The following is a 20,846-nucleotide window of genomic DNA, read 5'->3' on the forward strand; positions in this document are numbered from 1 at the left end:
TTTTTAATCTTTTAAATGCAACCATATGGAAGGGGTAATGAAGGAAACACACAATTATATAATGGTTTAGTGAAAACAAACCCTGTTTTTTATATATATATATATATATATACATATAACTAACTCTGATCCCACTAGTCATATTTAGCCTAAAGTCCAAATCTAAATATAATAATAATAAATGAAAATACTGTACAGGTCTGTTCTAGGAGAACTGCATTACCTTACATTAAAAAACAAGTCTATTTTAGTGCAAGATTAAATATGACTAGCTTGCTACATAACAATTTTAAAAAGTACCAATACAGAACATAAACAGCATGTGAACATTTTAACAACGAACAGATGACATTCATGTCTCCAAGCTGCTTAATGCAAAACCACATCTATATACACGGCAGAGATCTCCTCATTATCAACAAGATAAAAACATGACCTTGCAGATTACAGGACATTCTTCTAAACTCTAAATTGTCAAGAAGTTGTATGACTAGTAAAGCCATGTGAAAATGGGAATACACTTACTATGTGTAACATCATTAAAAACTTTTTCACTTTCAAGAACTTCTCAATTTTAAGCTGAAATCTCCACCTTAAACTATTCATCATCATCTTCCAAATAATATGGTTGTGAAATGGGTAAACACATTAGCAAGTTGCTAAAATTCAGAGAGAAAGTGTCCATCTTTCTAGGTGAACATACAATTAAAAATATATAACGCAAGTAGAAATTATCTGTAGAACCTTGGTTTATTAAATGCTTCAAATTTGGAAACAGTGATCTGGAGATGTTCTTTTAATACACACACTTTTCAGGTACTTTGGTCTGCTGAGAAAGGGATGTAATGATGGGGAAAGACAACGTGCAGTACAGTTAAAACTACTTTTCAAAACTACAACACATGAATGAAATTATTTGAACTACATTCCTGGCAGTAACAGAAGGCTTTTGTCCTAGAGAGGATGTGGACAACATAGCACCTGATGACACTTCTTTGGTGGCTTGTCACCTCAAACGATGAGGAAAAGCATCCCCCACAAATCATGTACTAAAAGGCAGAGGTGGGCCTAAGCTTTCTGACATTTTTATTACTGAATCTGCTGCTATTGCTACAGGAGCTTGACTTAAACAAATAGTAGTAGTAGCTGTATTCTCAGGCTCTGTTTTTCCTGACAAAAGAAAATGTCCATTTCAGAAAAAGATTAAAATATTTTCTGTTAAGAAAAAAAACCCCTTCTGACAATGAGAACTGCTTCATTTGACAAATATTAAAGGTTTCAGAATAACGAAGATTTGAGAGGTGCTACAAAGGAAAATCTGCAAAACTTTCTTGCCAGTGGAAGAACTAGGCAAATTAAAGACATGGGACATCGTAGCTGCATTTTTCTAAGTATACGATCAAGTCTATATTAGCATTCAGAAAAACAAATTTCTTTACTATTCCTAGCAACAGTCAGGGTGAAACAAAGCTTTGCTGCTTCACCCTTAAAATACTTCTAGTTTTACTCATGAAAACATGAACATATTAAAAAATATTACATGGATATTATGACAATTGATTTCTAAATAGATTATATTCACAAGACACAAACAGCTCTAATGAATAATTTGTGCAAATTAGTTTTCAGATTTCTCAAATAGAAACAAAAAAACCAAAGACTACTTATGGTAGAAAAAAAAGGTTTTTTTAAAAGGAAAAAGTTGACATAATTTAGGAAATGTTAGAAAGAACTAGACATTTTTATTCAATATTCTAATAATTTATATTCCATTTAATAACATGAAACTTACTTAAACATGATCTTTTCCCAGCTGTGCTTGCACCTCCTGAACACAAATTTCCTCCTCGATGGACCAGTTCAAGTTCCAAGTTTGTTCTGTAAGAAAAACATAACAGTGTTGAACAGAACAGCATTATTGAAGCTTCTACAGACATGAATGAGTCATGACAAACTCCCAGCATACACTAAATAAAAGCATACTGTGAACTAATCTTTAGCATGAGATACTGCCAAAATACATCTCAGAATAAAACAAGCCTTATGAAGATGTTGCCATATGTGATTATAAGTACTATGTTATTGGCATTGAGTTGCGACTGAAGAATTAAAAAAATGTTAATTCTGAGGCATTTTTCTGTATGCACACACAGCTCCTTGGATAATAGGGGACTTTATGTGCTAATAGGAAAATACACAGATTGGCTAAATTTCAGTCCATCAGATACATCTAAAAGAGTGTTCTCTTTACTGGCAGGGCTTTTGTTTTGCTTTAAACAAACAGACAGGACAATGGATATGGCATCAACTAACCAAGTACGAATACAGTCTAAATTATAATGAAAGCACTGACCTTTATAGATAAGTTAGTTAATAAAAGCCTGGGAGGTTAATTCTGAATCAAATACTGGCATTCACTGCAGCTCATTAGTATGGAACAGGAGTTGTGTCACTAAATCTCTGCACGTCCCACTGATGCTTGCTTTCTTAGTATTATTGTAATCTGATACTTAGGCACCAATTGTTTAGGCCAAATTTGATAACTTTGTTTAATTTTGGAATTGGATGCTTCAGTACTGTATTATCTTTTACCCCCAAGATTTGGAGCAAACAATGTATGTTATATTCTCTGAGAGCTTGTTTTAATAAGTCAGCATACATTTCTTCAATTAAAATAAAGGAATATAATTCTACTACTCTGAAATGTTATTTTGCTAATTCAATCCAAACTGCAAAGCTCACTCTAAACATTTTTCGTCCTTTAACGAAAAATCAAACCATTTTAGGTTCAATATAATAACTGAATACATATTAAAATCTATTCTAGAATTTTAGGAACATAGCATACCTAAGCTAAGAACACACACCTCTCACACATATATTTAAGAAGAAACTACAGGATGACTATTTTATTCAGAACAAATTATTTTTTAAGAATTTCAGCTTTATCAACTTGAAAGAATAACACACTTTTGATATGCAATGTTTGTTAAGATACTTTCATATGTTTTTAAAATAGCAACATTTCTGAATATTACTATTCCTAAGTTTGCAGCTTATGCCATCCATTTCTGAAGGAATGCTTTAATCCTCTCTACTCAGAAAAGGCAATTTAACATTGATAATGTGCCTGCTCAGAGCTCCATCTGGTTGCTGCTGATAAGGGCATCTGTGTGACAGGGGAATTTTCCACTCTTCAGGCGATTTGCAGTGCTCACTGAACTTCTAAAAATCTACCAGCAAGGAAGCAGGGACAGGGATTTCATATTAGTGGACAAAATAGCAACTGTAGATCAGCATGTGCTAGTTCATCATGGGAATATAAAGAAAACCAGTATGTTTTATTTCTACAAACCTTCTGATAACTAATTTCTAGAACAAAATTAATAGCAGTCTTCCATTAAAATCAAGATACTTAAGATTTAAATCAAGAAGCCTACCTGAATATCTAAGAATAATTTTCTAGATCTAGAATTTTAAATTTTCCTTTCACCAAGAAACATGTACAATTTTACAAAACAAACCTCAAGGACAATTCTGAAAAAAAACTCTTGTTGATACATAGGAGGCATCATATAGCACTTCTTGCTACAAGGAATATAAGGAGAGTTATTTCTGGAAACATATACTCCTTTCACACATATCATACCAACTCTCACCTCCCACACTTCTTCATTGCTCCCAGCTTCTCAAAGACAACACCTTTCAGCTCAGCATTCTTGGAAATGTATTAACCTTTTCCTTCGATACATCTTTTTCAAGACATACCTGAACTTTGGTATACGAGTGCACAGTAGAGAAAGCACCTTCTGTGAAAATGAACACTTACCAACAATAAACTATCGTAAATCAGGTACAGACCTCAATCATATTTGAAGGAGACTACTGTATCTCCTCCCTAATTTCAGCTCCCTTCTGTCTTGAGGACCTGAGTACCCTCTGCCCTTTACTGAAGAAAAGTAATGAAGAAAAACTGGGGGCATCCGATAGAAGCGTGGAACACAGAGCGGTCTCAGAAAGCATCCTTTGCTATCTCAGCCTCCTCAACATGAAGGAAAGAGGAGATAGAAAATCTATGTGAGTGACTGTTTTCCCTATCTAAAAATCTTTGCGTCATTCACTGGAGCAACAAATTTTGTAGAACACTGGCTTTATCTTCCTCACTCACAGAAAAAAACCCTGAGAAGATGGATTTTGCTCAGCTGTCCAGACTCATGATTAAAAACAGACCTACTACATCCCTTCTTGTGGGCTATTATTACAGGAACATATTGGGGTGGGAAGGGTGATTGCATCTTTCTCAGAATTCACACGAGGACAGAGTAGGGGGAAGTAAAAATGCAATGCCCTTTCCAGAAAGGGAACATATTTGGATGGACCCTGTCTTTATATTATGACAGAAACAGCCTATTAAGCACTATTTTTCCCACTTCACTTTACAAATACAACATATATATGGAAAAACCACAGATACTGAGGCATAGACTGGAAGGAAAGAACACAGGGCTCTTACGTTAATCTATACATAGCTGACAGAAATGGGTCCCTTCCAATTCAGGATATTCTATGATTCCATCTTGGCATGGCCAAGAAAAGCACGAGACCTACAGCTATGCAATACAGAAACAGTCCTCCAAGATACTGCCACAAATGACAGTCACAAATGCTATGAATGTGGAACTATTAAAAATAAAGCTAGGCACATGTGAATTTGTGAATAACACACTGCACTACTCTCAAAAATGTCAGCAAAGACAAGGAGGGAGGCATATGAAAAGGGTACAAATTTAACAAGGTAAGACTGTAGGCAAGACTGCAGCAGGAGGTAGCCAAGGAGCTGCTCTTCCAGCTGTGCTTGCAAATCAGGATGCCAAGACCCAGAATGCCCCTTTTGCTAGCAAAACAGACAGGGGCTAGCCCTCCCACTAAGTGGTAGAGAATTCCTTTGTAATTTCTTTTTCTCTGCTACCAGTGACATCTGTCTGGGTAAGCAAAAATTAAGAAAAGTTTCTGTTTTCCTGAAGTAGAAAGGATAAGCTACAGTAAACTGGCTACATCTCGTTTCACCAGCAGTATTCCCATTCCAGCATGCAGAAATCCACTTCAAAGCTGGCCTCCAGCTGTAAACTAGCATCTTTTAAGACAGCAGATGATGCCATTTTCTGATTGAAAATGGAACACAACTTATAAGAAGATTAAGAGAGTTTAATTCACTTGCAAATATATAGAGTCAATAAAAATATCACTGCATTCAAATGCTTATTTGAATGGGCTGCTTTTCATCTTGACCACTTTATCTGTATGTTAAATACCAGGAGAAACTGAATAACAGCTATAGATGGTCTGACCAAAACCAATTAAGTGCTTCAGAACACATGAAACTAGAAATGCTCAAGGTTACTGGTTGGTAAGGAACAGAAGGGTATCATTACCTCAGAAAGAACTGGATGGAAATAAGAAAGAAACAGGTTGAATGACAGGAATAACTTCCAGAAGGCAAGTTACTTCAGTACATAATTTTGTAAGCAATTTTAATTGTGGATAGTTCATTGTTCGAATACTTAAAATTAAACAACACATACTAAAATCATGCAAAGAAAATTCTTTCAGTTTGGAGGACAGCCAGATGACTTACATATTATTTCCATAAATACAGTCTGCAAGGTTGTATTAAAATGCCTTTTTAAAAGTTGAAATTTTTTTTAACCTGTAGTTCTTATGCAATTATCAAGTAGTAGAAGCACATAAATCTGGATTGCTGCATTGAAAGGCGCAAGAGAAATTAACCACTTGGTAGCTGATCTGCCAGCCACCCTCACAAGTGATCTCATGAGTTATGGTAATGATACAGAAAGGTTGGATCCAACACCTGAAATCCTTCAGTCATGGATAAATGAAAAATTGCTGACACCAGTCTAACCTAACAAGAAGAGGTCACAATGAGTACAAGTGGCATATCCCAATCATAGCAGTGAAATTTCTCTCCCCAGCAGTGCAAGCAGCAATGAAATGCTGCTCTGGTTTGAAGTATTTTTAACTCTTGGAATGAAAACAAAAATCTTGGGCTCCATGTGTAAATATAAAAATAATATATGGAGACATTTAAAAATATGTTTAGCTAACATTTTAAAGGTTATATAACATTACACCCAGAAATGTACCATAACACTATTTTTGCACCTTAAATGGCATGATTACATATTTTTATATGCAAAACATTAATTCTGAGTCCTTTGTATTTCTGGAAGGGTATTAAATCAGTTAAAAAATTCTTGAAGAATACAGATATTTCTTTTAATAGAATTATACAATAATCTAAGCTGGAAGAGAATTCTGGAGATTGGATGGTCTAACCTTCTGTCAAAAGCTGAGCCTTACATTTGATTACCTGGAATCCTGCCAAGCCAAGTCTTGAATATTTCCACTGCTTATATACTAAAGACAGTCAGCAATCAGAGTTTATGAAAGCATAATAGAAAAATGCTACTGGATGGTATCCCCTTGTGTGCTTGCAGCTTCTCTGCAGTCAGCACCTACCCTGAAGGCCTCATTGAGTCAGAGTTTGGAAAATTATTTGCTTAATGAGTATTTCAACTTCTTATGGGAAAACCTTCCACTACAGTAACTCTGAACAGATTAACCATTCAGAGTATCTTAACATTAGTGGTATAGATGGAAGGGGATTTGATTTTCTTGGAGACTGTGACACTGACAGCTCTAAAACTGCAATCAAACTTTACAAAGAAAATGCTGGTGGTTTCGACACTTTTTCTAGAAGTATACTCACATGAAGAGAGATTCCTGGTTGCTGATGTAGAAAAAGATCCTTCTGTGACTCCCACTTAAGTAAATAAAACTAATGTTTTGGAAAAAAAATTAAAAACACTCGCTGATACAAAAACTAGCAATATGGCAGTGATATAGAAATAATCTCATTCTGCTAAAGAAAGGTAGGAGAGAGTTGACAATTTTGGAAAGAAAGGTAGAAAAAGAAATTTTGATATATGGAAAGCAAAACCCTGAATGAAGAAGAACACTAAATAAGCACACGACACATTGTTCTCCAGGTTTTATGCCACTGCTGCACATACTAAAAATTAACTAAAAGGCACATCATTTTGCATATGCCTGCATATGACCAGGAAACGTAACCTTGATGTACTAAGTATTCAAAAAGTACTTTCTGGAGAGGATGAAATATTTTCTTTTTTTTTAAAGAAGAAAACTATCTGGTGACTAAGAACATTAGTGAGAAATACAAAAGAAAAAAACCAAAAACATACCCACCTGGCTACAGAATACATGAACAGGAAATCGTTGTCAGGTGATCCAGGACTCTTACTATAATCTGTATACTTCTTCTGTGTGGTACTTTTTATATCTTTCATTACAGATTCCATTTCTTTACTGAGATTGGTTTCAGACTATGAACAAAGACACAAGAGAATATTACTTAATTTTACCTCAACAAATGCAGTAGTTGATTGCAAAGTGTAGCACTTTCATATCTGTAAAACACATTTGCAGGTTATGAAAAAATATGCATTAAAAGCCAGTATTCTGTCTCACAGAAGTATTTTTTAAATATTCTGAAAAGTTATTCTGATTTGTTCTGAATATAAAAACATAACTGCTTTGTCCAACTCCTAAGTTCAAGAATCTCACTGCTTGTGTTCTTTTAAAGTATATTTGCACTGTACAAGTATGCAAAAACAACACAAAGCACCTCCGAGATTGGAAGGCTAACAAAATTTAATTTATTCTGCCTTTCAGACGACCTCATGAACCTTTGTAACACATGAGCATCTGAAAACTGCTCTTTCTGTAAAACAGATAATCCATACCTTAAGAAGTTCTTAACAGGTATTGTTTAAATAGCTTCCAGTTACAAGAATATTGTTGGTTTTATATTGTAAAGAAATTATAAATTAATTTTATACTACATGACTCCATTCTATGTAAATCACTATGGAAAAAACCAAAAATGTACTCCATAAAAAATTATATTAATCACATTTTGTCACAGCTTTTCACAATTGTTTATTTTTAGTAGGTAATGCAGTAAGTACTCTAAATAGTTAAAATTTCTTTATGTGAAAAAAATGGTATGCTGTCTTCCATATCAGAAAAGAATGAACTTTCCCAGGTTCCCAAGTTTCTAAGAGGTCACAAATGCAATATAATGTAAAAACTGAAAGGTAGAGGCAAATTAACAAGGATCTTTCTGCCTTACACTGATGCTTACTGGGAAAGTTCCCAGCTGTTCTTGAAGATCTTCCACCTCTTGTACAAGGTCTTGCATACACTTGTTACTATGACTTTGCCAAACACTTCTCTCCACGTTGTTTCCAGGATAACAAGGAAGAACACTGTTAGCAAACTGCCTACAGAGGGGACAGGTAAATTCTCCTTTGTCCACTGAAAAACCCTGGAGGACTTGGTCATTCTAAAAGAAAATAAAGAATATGTAGCTGAAATTTGCAAAAGATTATAGTTTTTTTACTTTGATATTTCAGATGTATATCTGATTCTAAGTCTAAAACCAAAAACTTGTAAAGAAAGGATTATTATAATAGTTCCTCACTTTACTGACAAAGGTCTTTACTAGAAACTGTCTTACAATCCTCCAACTCAACTTTCCTAATTTTTAAGTATTATTCATTGTCAACAATATCCCCATAATAAACTAGAAAGATCTCAATGGAGTGTTTTGAACCTTTCATGAGTGTTGTCTCTTTCTAGCTATTTCCATAAAGTCTGAGACTCCAAGTACAGGCTTAAAAAAACCCTAATCAAATAGCCATTGTAGGGCAGCATAAGAAAAATCCTGATTATTTCTTGTATCACATGAAGGATCAAAAAATGGATGCAGAAGTATGTGTTTGGGAAGTGAGGACATTTCCTCAGTGTTCCTGTTACTGGCAAGCAACATTGCTTCCGTTTCAGGAGTTGCCTCCATGGTTTCCCACTCCTGGGAGAACTGCTAAGTAAATAGTGACTGTAATGTAAGCTTCATGCAATCAGCCCAGAATGCTGAGGCTTTTACATACCTTACTGGATGTTCACCTCTGATCGTATTATGCAAAAATAAATGTTTTATCCAGATGAACACAAGTCTATATAAATTATTTTGGTACTAAGAATGCTAGGAAATAGTCAAAATTATTATGCACTCATCTAGGTAGTAGTAAAACATGCTAGGATCAGAAGTTTGCTTAAATAATTTAGAAATGTTCAACAATGAGGTGGAGTAACAGTTTATTTCAAGTTTAATAGAGAATCCACCAGAAAAGTGACTTCAGAGTTTATGTGATGCAAAAAATTTTTTTCCAAAATTCTGTAAAGTGAAACTCCACCATGAAAGTCTAGATTTTACTGCTATATTATTTTATATAATATTTATATTATGTTATATTTATCCTGACAACACAACTACTGCTGAAAGCAAATTTAAATTAATATGGAAAAGAACAATTCATCATGGGATCCAATCAAGATTGCACAGCTTCCTATTTCTCTAGAGGTTAAGTTTCAGTAAGACCACTGCTAATACTAAAAATAGAAGGTATTGCTCACAGTTTTTCTGAAAATGAAAAGAAATCAACAAAACTTACAAAGAAAAAAAAATTAAAGAAATAACCCATAAAGTAATCTTGAATAAAAAAGCAGTTTCATATGAACAAGTCATCATTTAGTCTTTATTTTATTACATTTTATATCATTTATATAATTTCTGATATATCAAAATAACTGAAAACAAAGTATTTTGTTAATAATGTCAAGATGCAATAAGAGATTTAGTATCCATAGTTCTTGAAAACACAATAAAACCACCTTGTCCACTCACGTAAACACAAGTATTCTTTCTATGATAAAGTCAATTGATTTCAGTAAGAACAGTTCAGATCCAAATAAACAAATATGATCTTTAGTTTTACTTACCCGTAAAGATTCCATGTAAGATTTGTGACAATCTATGTGTAAAGTGTGACCACATGTTTGTACATAAACACCTCCTTCCCAGCCTATTGACACTGCTTGCAGACAGGAACTCTAAAACACAGCAAAAACAGTAAGAAACAACAATGACTATATATAAAGCTATATAAGTATTTAACCAAACTTATTTTAAGATTTAAAAGATACACATATTTTTTATTTGCATGCTATCTCATTAAAAGACATGCTGTAGAAATAAAGGAAACTTCATTTTCTAAAGTACTGACTTAAGCTAACTTACACAGCTGCCATTATACTATTCTTTCCAACCAAGTGCCAAACAGTTAAATTAAACTTCTACAGTTCTTATCACTTAAAATAACCATTTCATTAAAGAACCTCTTGTACTACAGCATAAAGGTGCCTGTAACTCTTAACATCTGTTCCAACAGTAGAAGTTATTCCATGTACAAGGGTAAGATACTGTTCCAATACATTTCATTCAGTTTTGTAGGTAACCAAAATAACAAGACCACTGTTATATAATTTAGTCACAACCTGTTTTAAAATTCAGTGTAAAAACTTAGGGATTTTAATGAGTTGTTGAACAACATATATATAACTCATCATAGTGGGAAATGAGAACCAATACTTGTTTAGTGAACTGAGTTTTATAAAGGATTGTTTAGAAAACATTGGCCTTAATCAAGGACTGCACTTACAGTCCACATGTCTAAAAGTTACCTCACTGGTAACTTTTTTTCAGAAAACAATGACCTGAAGAAACAGGCACCTCTGGCAGACTTATTGTGAGGAACTCTAGAAAATTCTCTAACTATAGTCAGTCTCATTCTTAGATCGCCATTTCTCAAAAATCTCATGCACAGACTGAAAAGTACATTCTGGTTATACATTGAAGGAACAGAAAAAAATTTATTGCTACCAGAATTGGGAAACAATTTTTAGTCTAGATTCACACTAAAATGGCCTTAATGTATAATGCAAAATCAGTGTACCATGAATAACCCTAATAGTTCCATTCTCTAAGGACCTCCTACCATCTCTTTTTTCTGCATATGAGCAGAAAATCAAAACAAAATTACAAATTTTAGCTTTGAGACATGCTCCTGTTTACCTTGCCTCAACTTGTTATTCATAATGTGCTATGAGCCTCTCAGGCCATAAAATAAGGAAGTTTTTCTCCTGCTGGTGAAGTATTAAGGTCCCATGATACATCTCGATAAGCACCACGGGACAAATGTTTCATTCAGGAAAATCATTATTTACTGCATGTATTTAATGAGGCTACTCAGTAGCAGTTGCAAAAAGAGGAGAAAAAAACCAAAATCCAAAGTCTTAGCAGAAAGGTTTAACTCTATTACTCTTGAGTTCAGAAACAAACAAGATTCCAAAGCAAACCACAGGCTTGGGATGGAACACACCTATATCAAACTATTGGTTACAGAGTTCTATGTGATTCTGAACAGTCCTATCAGTCCAGTATACAAAATTATATTTCCTAATCCTTAGTCATACCTCTCCATATAAAAAATAATTGCTTTCAGTGATTTTTCCTTTAATGGGCAAGAACTCTACTCCCTGACAGCAAGCCTCAAATTTCAGCTAAGAAAGTGCAAAAAGAAATCAATATGGAAAGAAGTGATCTGTTTTACTTAATCTGTACACAGCATGTAGCTTTTGAATGGGATTTTTTATTGGATTTTTTTCCTCTAGCAAAATAAGCCAACTTAAAATTTTTACATCTGGGTGAAATTATTCACTTTCCTCTTGCAAGCTGTTGTTTGAGGAAGGACGTTTACTGGAAAGGACACAGTTGATAAACAAAAGGACTTCTTATTGCTTAGCTCAGCTGAACAAGACACTCAAGACACTAACAGATGTTTCCATTTTCATGTCAAAAGAAATTTAAGGATTAGTTCTTTCATGCAGAGATTTGTTTTTTAGCACAGTAGTGACCTGGAAACTTGAAAGCAAAAATAGCTAATTCAAGTAATGTTTAATTGAGGACTGGAATTTGTGAAAGAAGGATGTATTTGCTCATTGCAGTCTGTTGGTAGTGCTACTGCACAGAAGCAGAAATATACACTTCAGTAAGATCAAGTTTTTGGGTAACATTTTGCTTGGAACTCCTTCCACTTGTAGGATGCAAAGACATAAAAATAAAGCTCCAGTATTAATTCAGTGTTTTTATCATGTCAGCAGGAAAAACCATTCATTAACTATTTGAAACAGTAAACCAACATCATCAATGTCAAAAGAAGAAAAGCTTGTCCACAAATTCTTTCTGAACAAAAAATATTCTTTCATTCAAAACCAACATTCTGCTTACATCCTAAAGAGTTTTTCTTTCTAGCAAGGGAATTTATAATATTTGCCTTAGAATAAGGTAATTCTCTGAAAAAAATTTTTAAAACTGCATCAAAACAACTATGAATTTTAATCTACGTTAATCTACATAAGCAAGCCTGGCTGCAGTTGGTAAATTTTAGTTATCTGTGGATGACATCACGAAAAAGCTAGCAATTGTGTCAGAGTAAAAACTGCCACACTTTTTCCTCCTTAAAGCCAATATTTAAGCTTCTAAACGTGATTATTTATTTAGATATGCCTAAAAACTCTTATCTCACCTGGGACTATTCTATAGAAGTTAATTTAAGGTCACAGGTTACATACTCTTCTCCCCCAGAATGATAGTTTAGAACAGTTACACATTATCTTAAATAGCTCTTTAGGCATTAGGAAGGAAAGCCACAGGTAGCACTTCCACAAAGGTCTACAACTGAACATGTCCTGTTAAGCAACAAGAACTGGCTTTCAAACTTAAATATGGAAAGCTGTAATTTGGCTTTGTGAAGGAATACAAAACTCTTCTTGGAACATATAATTAGGGGAAAGCCAGACACTATTTAAAAATAAGGACCCAATAAATGTAAACACTTCAGAACAACTGCAACATGGAAAAGTGTTCACTAAATGTAGAAATGAAACTAGGAGAACTCTAATTTGTAATTTCATTTATCTTTTTACACAAATTTTTCACAAGTGGCAGTACTGTTCAGATGAAAAACTTACATCTTTGAAGTATCTCTGTAAAGTTGAAAGCCTCACGTCATGCAGGGCTGCACAGGTATCCCAAGGATATATTTGCTCCTCCTCGGTAGTTGGCAGTCTCTTTGGTTCAGTGCTATTGCGGCACTGCCCCAACACTGTATGAAGAAAACCACCAATAAGGAATGCAATGAACATCAATATGCTAAACAATTAAGAAAAAAAAAATCAGGTAATTGTGGTTTGTAGCTACAGTGTGCTTTGTTGGTGTTAAAAAGTAAAATATTATTAGAGAAACTAAATACTGAACATTGTGCTTTTGCACTTGTACGTAAAGTACATATATATCTACACACACATTATATATATTCATAAGCACACAAACACATATCTAAGTATAGACAAACTGATGGCTGTTTAATTTTCTTTTTCTTTTAATACTGATTTTCCTGCAAGCCTACTATATACTCCGCATTTGCAAAAGTTAACAGGAATTAGGAGGGAATTAAACTGTTTGTTTTTTTCCCAAACATTTAAAAGTTTTCTCAATATCCTTAAGTTACACATGTGCCTCAGAGAAGGCCATCCACAAAAAAAATAGGAGACTCTGTGTTTCCAGGCTTCATGAGACACAACAGTATTTACACATGTGTTAAAAGCTGCGGAGACACTGCTTTTCCTGCAAGTCACACATTCATACCTGAGGATGCTTGTAATAGTACAACTAGTCCTGTAGGTCTGTCTTCAGTAGAAGGTCCACTTTGTCCACAAATAACACAATCATATATTGCCTCAGAAACGTGCTGTTCAGATGTAGCTACCTCCATGGCGACATCAACATCTGGAGATTCTATAAAAGAATAAGAAAATTTATATTAAACAGAGGCAAAGAAATCCAATTGCATCTGCACTGAGGTAGTGACGAAAAAACTCCAAAATAATTTCTCTAGTTTATCTACAACTAAAGCATGGACAATCAGTTGAAACTAACTTTGCTGCTTCAAACAAAGACACCTACCAAACAAAGTGCATGTTTTCCCACATGCAGAAGTCCTTCCTGAGGAATTATATATTTCATTCAAGTTTTGTATTAAATTTGATCTCTCCAAAACTTCTGTAAAAAAAGATCTAACTTCTATTTCATTAGACACTATACTGAAAACTTAAAACATAGAGAGATTAAGGGCAATGGATATGAATCTCTAGTAAAACCACATTTGCTAAGATTTGCTGACTGAAACAACAATTAGAAGGAAAAAGTTAACCTGGAGACCTTAGAAATAATTTTAAGATGCTTAGACATGGTGAATAAAATGTGCAACTTAAATGGGAAGTTTTTATTGTAATATGAAACTGGGACAATTTTGTGCGCATTAAGAAAGTAATCAGCTGTGGTGCAGCACATGTTTAGGTGTAATCAAGACATATCAGAGATGTGGTTGTCTAATGGTCCACATTACTACTTTGTAGGTGCACAGACAGAAAAGTTCAAGGCTAAGGACCAGTTTTGAAGTATCAAAGCCATTGCACTCGACACAGCTTTGTTCACATGACAGTTGGTGGTGCTGGTTGTGGGGCAAGCAATTTTAGGTTATGGTACAATCAAAGGTAAGAATTCTTCACTGGCTTGAAAGAAAAGTATCTTAGGACTAAATGATTCTCTCCTTACAGCTCAGGAACACACAGTCAGCCTCTTGACCTAGAATATGAGGGTTCTTTGTTTCTTTCCTAGAAGATAATTTTTCCAAAGAAAACACTTCCTCCCTACCTTCAACCATGCCCTTTATCTCCCTGATTAAGTAGGCAAAAGTATCAGGTAGAGAACCCAAAAACTGTGAGTACAGCAACAGTCCTCATGCAGAACAGCTTTTAGGAGAGCTGCTGTCTTCTGAAAATCCACAAGTTCAGCACAGGAGGTTGCTGCCATAAGGAGCAGCAGTTTGATGCCAGGCAGTGAATTTCTCGGCTATAAAGAACTCCATGCAATACTCTCACTCACAGGAAAGAATCAAAATTACACTCTTTTGGTAACTATTGATTTCCCAGACATTTATTGAGTGTCATATGAAAATGAGCCCCAATCTTCATTGACATGCAGTTGTTCATATTGTACACACGTCTATCACCATCTAGTGGCAGCCAGATATACAATGAAAGAAAAAGCACAATGCATCGACTGCAAAACATCCAGAAAACCTAGAAGCAAACTGTAGCACAGAAGGGAGGAAATCAACACTAATGCTATATTTTTGTATTTAACATCACCTCATAATTGTGTAATGCACACTCATGTACACCTGTGTATCAAAACATGACACAAGAATGACTAGTTTCAGCCTTCTTATTTCACTTTCTCTAAAATATTGTCAATATGACAGAAATGCATCCATTCAATATTTTTAGAAGTGTAGAAGGAGAATACAGTATGTCACGCTGATTTTGAACAATTCCATGGAAGTTCTCAAAATCAGTCAATATTTAACAAAATCACATTCATTCATCATACGTTGCATATTTTTAACCTAAAGGAAAAATAAATACAGAACTAAGTATTTAAAAGATGTTTCAAAGCAATTCAGTATATGCAATCTATACTTCCTATATGCCTATATGCAATAGGCACGTATAAATCAGGCTAATTTAATTTTAGATCAGTGGTCATGATCAAATGCATACTTCCTTCTCACCTACTTAGATTTAATGCTAGGCTACTTTGGCAAACAATTAAACTTCAAGGAAATTAAGCTTTTAGCAGGAAGGAAGACTTCCTAATAAAATAATTTCCACTCAAGCTAGTGAAAGAAAACAAAGGAAAAGTGGCAAGAAATTAAAATCTCAACAATTAAGCATACCCAAAAAACTGCAAGCAAATAAAAACCCTCAAACCCTCAATTCTTTTTGAACTGACTACGATAAACCTGAATTACTCACTTAAACTGGTTGTTAGCTTCTCTGGAAGATAAGACTTCAGTTTGTCTGAAAGGGTACATTTTGGCCGGGTAATTCCTGGTTTGAAAATGTATCAGTGGCAGTCCAGAAAAAAGAAAGCAAGCTATACATATAGCAATAATTTCAAACTTATCTTCCTTGCCTTCTGGAGTTTTGCCTCTGTGGAGCTCCAGTGGAAGCGAACTGACACTGCCCCACCAGCTATGTGATCTATATAGACTGTTAAGGACCAGAACAAACATGTTTCAACTCAAAAGCTGTTGAAAATGAGAGAGATTCTTTCCTACAAACCTCCTTCTAAAATATTTCATTAATGCATTGATACTTGTAAATATAAAGTCATTGCCATTTCTCCATTATACTTCACTTTTAGTTATATTTTTCCTATTTCATGTGGGGAAAAGCAAAACTATACTGCTTTTACTGCACTAGTAGTCATATGGAAGCTTAAAATCCCCATAAATTTGTAGCTCCACACCTTTTTTTTCTTTTTTTCTCCATTTCATATAAACACAAGCACAGAAATGTTTTGTGTTTTCCACAGAAACCTGTGGAGCCTTTAAATAAAGTGACTGGAGTTGTAATGCTATTTTATTGATTTGATTTAGAAAATACATGTTCTTGACAATTTTTAAAGCGTTTGCTAACATCTAGCTCCCAAGATTCAATTATAAAAAGACAAATTAATAAAAATTATTATTTTATTAAATGTTCTGTTATACTAATGAAAAGATTTTATAGTCAAACACTGATTCCAATATAACATAAAATCTCACTACTCTGGCTAAAACCCACACCTGAATCACCAAGAACCACCATGTGAACAAAGCAACATCAGCTGTGACTAAAAGGTTAAGGATAATCTACTATCTCCTTATTTTGCTTTCACTGGTGCACAACCCCCCAACATTCTTTTCCAACGCTAGGAAGATATTTCTTTGAAAAACAGCCTTTTGTGTTATGTTGCCTTATTGAATGCCAAAGGTATCCTTTGCCAGCCATTTGCTAAGATACTTAAGGTATGTTACCCCTTCACCTTTCCAACAGGTTTTGTAGGAGCCTGGAGTTTTGTTTTGCATGAAAACCACAGGTACCCAGAACAAGATATCTCGTTACTCTGAAAATTCAGAAGTAGGCAGTTGCACCAGGAGTGCAAGAGAGACCAAGGTGGCTTTAGTTGCTAGGCTGAAGCACAGCTTCACTAGCCAGGCAGCAGTCACACGAGACAGCAAGTGCCTCTTAGTTAAGCAATGATGCTCACATTCAAAACTCTGACTCTCCACAGATTTCACAGAGACTCGTCCTAATGATGTCAATGTGTGTGGAGAAGGAGCAAATGGAAAATATAAGGTAAGACACATGGTATTGTTATCAATTCACCAAGTTTCTCTCATGAGACTTGTCTAATGTTATAACACATCTCACCCCTTTACGGTGGGTTCTGGAACTTTTCTTTGTCCTTGTGAATTATTGCAGATATCTGGATAAATATGAACCTCAAAACAGCAAAGGAGGATAAAAACACTTAAACTGTGACAGAAATCCAGGGCAGAGCCAAACATTACCGTTCTCAAGAGTTTTTTATAAAGTTAATTATTTAGCTCTTAGTTCAATTTAGTACCACTGGAAGTGATAGGCACAAAGTTACAAAAACCTATCATTTCCTACCTCCTAACAAATACTGATCAGTCTGCTAAAATCTAGCACACTGTTTTATTGTAGAATACACTGCTGCCTAAATTTCTTTTCATTTCTACTCTCCAGAGCTAAGGATGCATTCTGTTACTTCCCCATCCAGCAAAACCTCAGAACCCAAAGGGCTTCATAAACACAGTAACTATAGTTCACAATTTCTGTCGACAGTAGTCAACATTTGTCCTGCTGTATACATTGTGTCAAAGCAGCCCCTTGGCATCAGAGCAACCATTAGTATGCTAATATTCTTTGCCCTGACCCAGCATATATAGTCTCAAGAGATCAGTACCTAATTTATTTTTCTATCTGGGTTCAGAAGATTGAGTCTTAGGAAATGTATGTCACCTTGCACTAAAACTCTGCACTTCTTTTAAACTCTAGCTACAGAACGTTTGCTTGAAGGACAAAATGACGTCCTGCTAAGACACATCATAAGAAAGACACAAAAGACCATCTGCATAATTATCGAGAGGCATTAAAAATATTTAAAAGTCACACTGGGCACTTCAGAGACAACAAAACTATGGAAGAAATGAGTGGTATTTTAATATTTCTAATTAACAAATTAACTAATTTAAAAAATTTTCACTAAGATGCATTTGGTTAAGTAGTTCAGCAGCTTGTCTGGAAAGAATCATAATATTTCATATTTATAAAATTCATATCACTGTAATTTGTTAAAAGGCTACTATTAACCTGAATGGAGTGATTTATTTTTGTTCTTATCAAGTCCTGCCTGAAGGTAGTGAAGTTTCAAAAATCTCCTGCATAGAGTTCCACGTCACAAGATAAACCACAGTCTCACGCTGAGAAAGTGTCCTCAAAGATGTCAAAGCAGCTATAACCAGGAGACCAGAAGGCCTATGGAGTTGAAGCTGTTACAACACGTTTTTGACTCTCTAGACATCCTCCTCAGATATTTCAAGAGCTCTATCTGCTGTTCTTGGAACAATGTTTCTTGGGTTATTTTTCTACTTTTTTCGTTTATCCTGCAGTCAAATAGCTAAAGACAGCACACTGGATTCTGTTCCATCCTAGTTCATTAACATAACTGTTTCTAAATTTCACCTAATTACTTCCAGGCAAGCTTGAATGGCAATGCAGTTCTGCAGATGTCACAGAATATAAATAGAAAGTAACAGGGGGCACAAATGGAAAGTAATACATAATTGGAATTTTTTCTACAGTCATTATGTGAAAGAAAAGGCCAACCTTTATTTTCAGAATCTCAGATGAATTTGTGCATTTCAGTTCAAATAAATAAATTCTGCTGGTAAAACGAGACACATTTAATACTGAATAATTAACACAGAATTGGGTAACTTCCTTTTAAGCCATGTTTCATTGCAGCATCCCAACAATCATAGAGGAATACCTCAGGGATTAACAGTGGCTCTGTGCAGTTTAACCACCACTTTGGCAACTATTAAGTTTATGGGGGTTTAATAAAATAATCTTTAAGCTTTGGCTATTCTCCATTATTCCTCTTATCACCTTCTCAACACATTTATATTCAGAGTATTTTCAGTCTTCTATACTGTCAATAGAAAGGTAGTACGAAATTTTCAAGTGTCATATCTAAAAACAATTACATCAGTTCTCACATTTTACGACTGAATCACATCTGCTTTTCACAGATGAAATTTCAAAAGATGATAATAATGATTTGCTCAAATGACACCAACTGAATCAGTGACAAAGTGAGGGAGCTGAAGCCTCACCATCCCTGCATTTGGCAGTGTTATTACAGTTACAACAAAAGATCAAAATGAAGAAATAAGCCTACTGCCAAACTTCAATCAATAATAAAAGTAACAAGTAACAGAGTTTGAATATGTGAGAGGGGAATCTGTATTAACCAACTGATTTTAGCATGAAAAGATTTTTTTGTTTGTTTTAAAACAGCTATTTCAGCATAGCTATGCTACAATTGAGGGTAAATCTATGAACTACTTACAGTAGTTTTAAATTGACTCATTCCTGAAAGACTAGTTTCACAATTCTTATCATGTCTTGTGTTTTAAACTTAGCGTAACAACAGTTTCTGCAACTTTTTCAATAATTTGCTGTAACACATAGAGACTGCATTTACAGCCAAACAAATCACTTTGGTTAAACAAACTGAAGAAAATGTTCCTGGCAAAAATTAATCTAGATTTTTAAATAAACCTCATGCACTATAATAGAATATGTACTTCCTTTCTGCAAGCTATTTTAATGCCAGTCTGAACATAAAAGGTAGTTAATACTGGACTATAGTACTACTGCAATGTATTTTCATAACGAACTCAGAAAATGGAATGACAACCTAGAAGACACTGAAAACAGTTAGCGATAAAGCAAGTAATTATTCAGTTAACAAAATGCCTGGAATTCTATTAACTTGTGGCCAAGGAATATCTGTATGCAGAATAACTTTACAAAAATGTATTCCATTAAGCTGATCCTATCTAGTGCTGTGTATGACCTGGTATAATTGACAACAAACAGTACATTTTAAGTTAAGATATCTGAAGTTATTAATTCTTTAAATACTAGGAAGCAAACAATTTAAGTGTTGCATGCCCAAGAACATTTTAATGCACAACCATAAACACAAAGGCCCAGGTCTGCCTGGTAGAGAAATTAAGGGTTCTTTTTAATACTAAGTAAAAGCCAGATATACCCAGTCCTTCACACAAATAAATGCTGCTTAATTTACTGATTTAACTGGCATGATTGATCCACAGATCAAAGCAGTTCTCCTAAACATAGCTTATAAAACTCATGCATGAAAGTATTTATGCATATTTATGTATATATGCAAATAAGGCTATTGATAGGTGTATATATAAAGGTACATCTGATTTAATATATAAAACACATCAATTTCAAAATTGCAATAGGAAGAATTCAAAATATAGGTGACTGCAGAATCAAAGTTTCTAAGTTACTTTCAATTAGCCATGACTATATAAAGACTTAATTTTTAATAAGTAGAACTACAAAGCTCTTCTTCCCTTCCTCCTTACTTCAACAATTAAAAAGAAATAACTACCCATTTAATGAGGATGACTTACAACACAAAGTCCAGAGGAAAAAAATAGTGTATTGCACACCCTACAAACATAACACCATATATATAGTGATTTATTTCATAGAATCATAGAACAGTTTGGATTGGAAGTGACTTTAAAGATCATCTAGTTCCAACC

At 34.4% G+C, this 20,846-nt stretch overlaps 1 protein-coding gene across 8 annotated transcripts in view; it reads right to left on the reverse strand.

The window, feature by feature from the left end:
* UBR3 (ubiquitin protein ligase E3 component n-recognin 3) overlaps nucleotides 1-20,846 on the reverse strand; it is a 106,314-nt gene that overhangs the window by 31,378 nt on the left and 54,090 nt on the right. For 6 of the 8 annotated variants that reach the window (XM_027678599.1, XM_027678596.1, XM_027678594.1 and 3 more), the window contains 6 exons: nucleotides 13,709-13,858; nucleotides 13,033-13,166; nucleotides 9,943-10,053; nucleotides 8,234-8,446; nucleotides 7,288-7,424; nucleotides 1,793-1,878 (listed from right to left, as the gene is read on the reverse strand). In XM_027678599.1, the coding sequence (XP_027534400.1) occupies nucleotides 1,793-1,878; nucleotides 7,288-7,424; nucleotides 8,234-8,446; nucleotides 9,943-10,053; nucleotides 13,033-13,166; nucleotides 13,709-13,858 (831 nt within the window). The remainder of the gene's footprint in view (nucleotides 1-1,792; nucleotides 1,879-7,287; nucleotides 7,425-8,233; nucleotides 8,447-9,942; nucleotides 10,054-13,032; nucleotides 13,167-13,708; nucleotides 13,859-20,846) is intronic. The other 2 variants (XM_027678598.1, XM_027678595.1) reach the window with 1 other exon arrangement.

This window comes from Neopelma chrysocephalum, unplaced genomic scaffold, assembly GCF_003984885.1.
Source record: "Neopelma chrysocephalum unplaced genomic scaffold, ASM398488v2 Primary Assembly neopelma1_44, whole genome shotgun sequence".
Classification (NCBI taxonomy): Eukaryota; Metazoa; Chordata; class Aves; order Passeriformes; family Pipridae; genus Neopelma; species Neopelma chrysocephalum.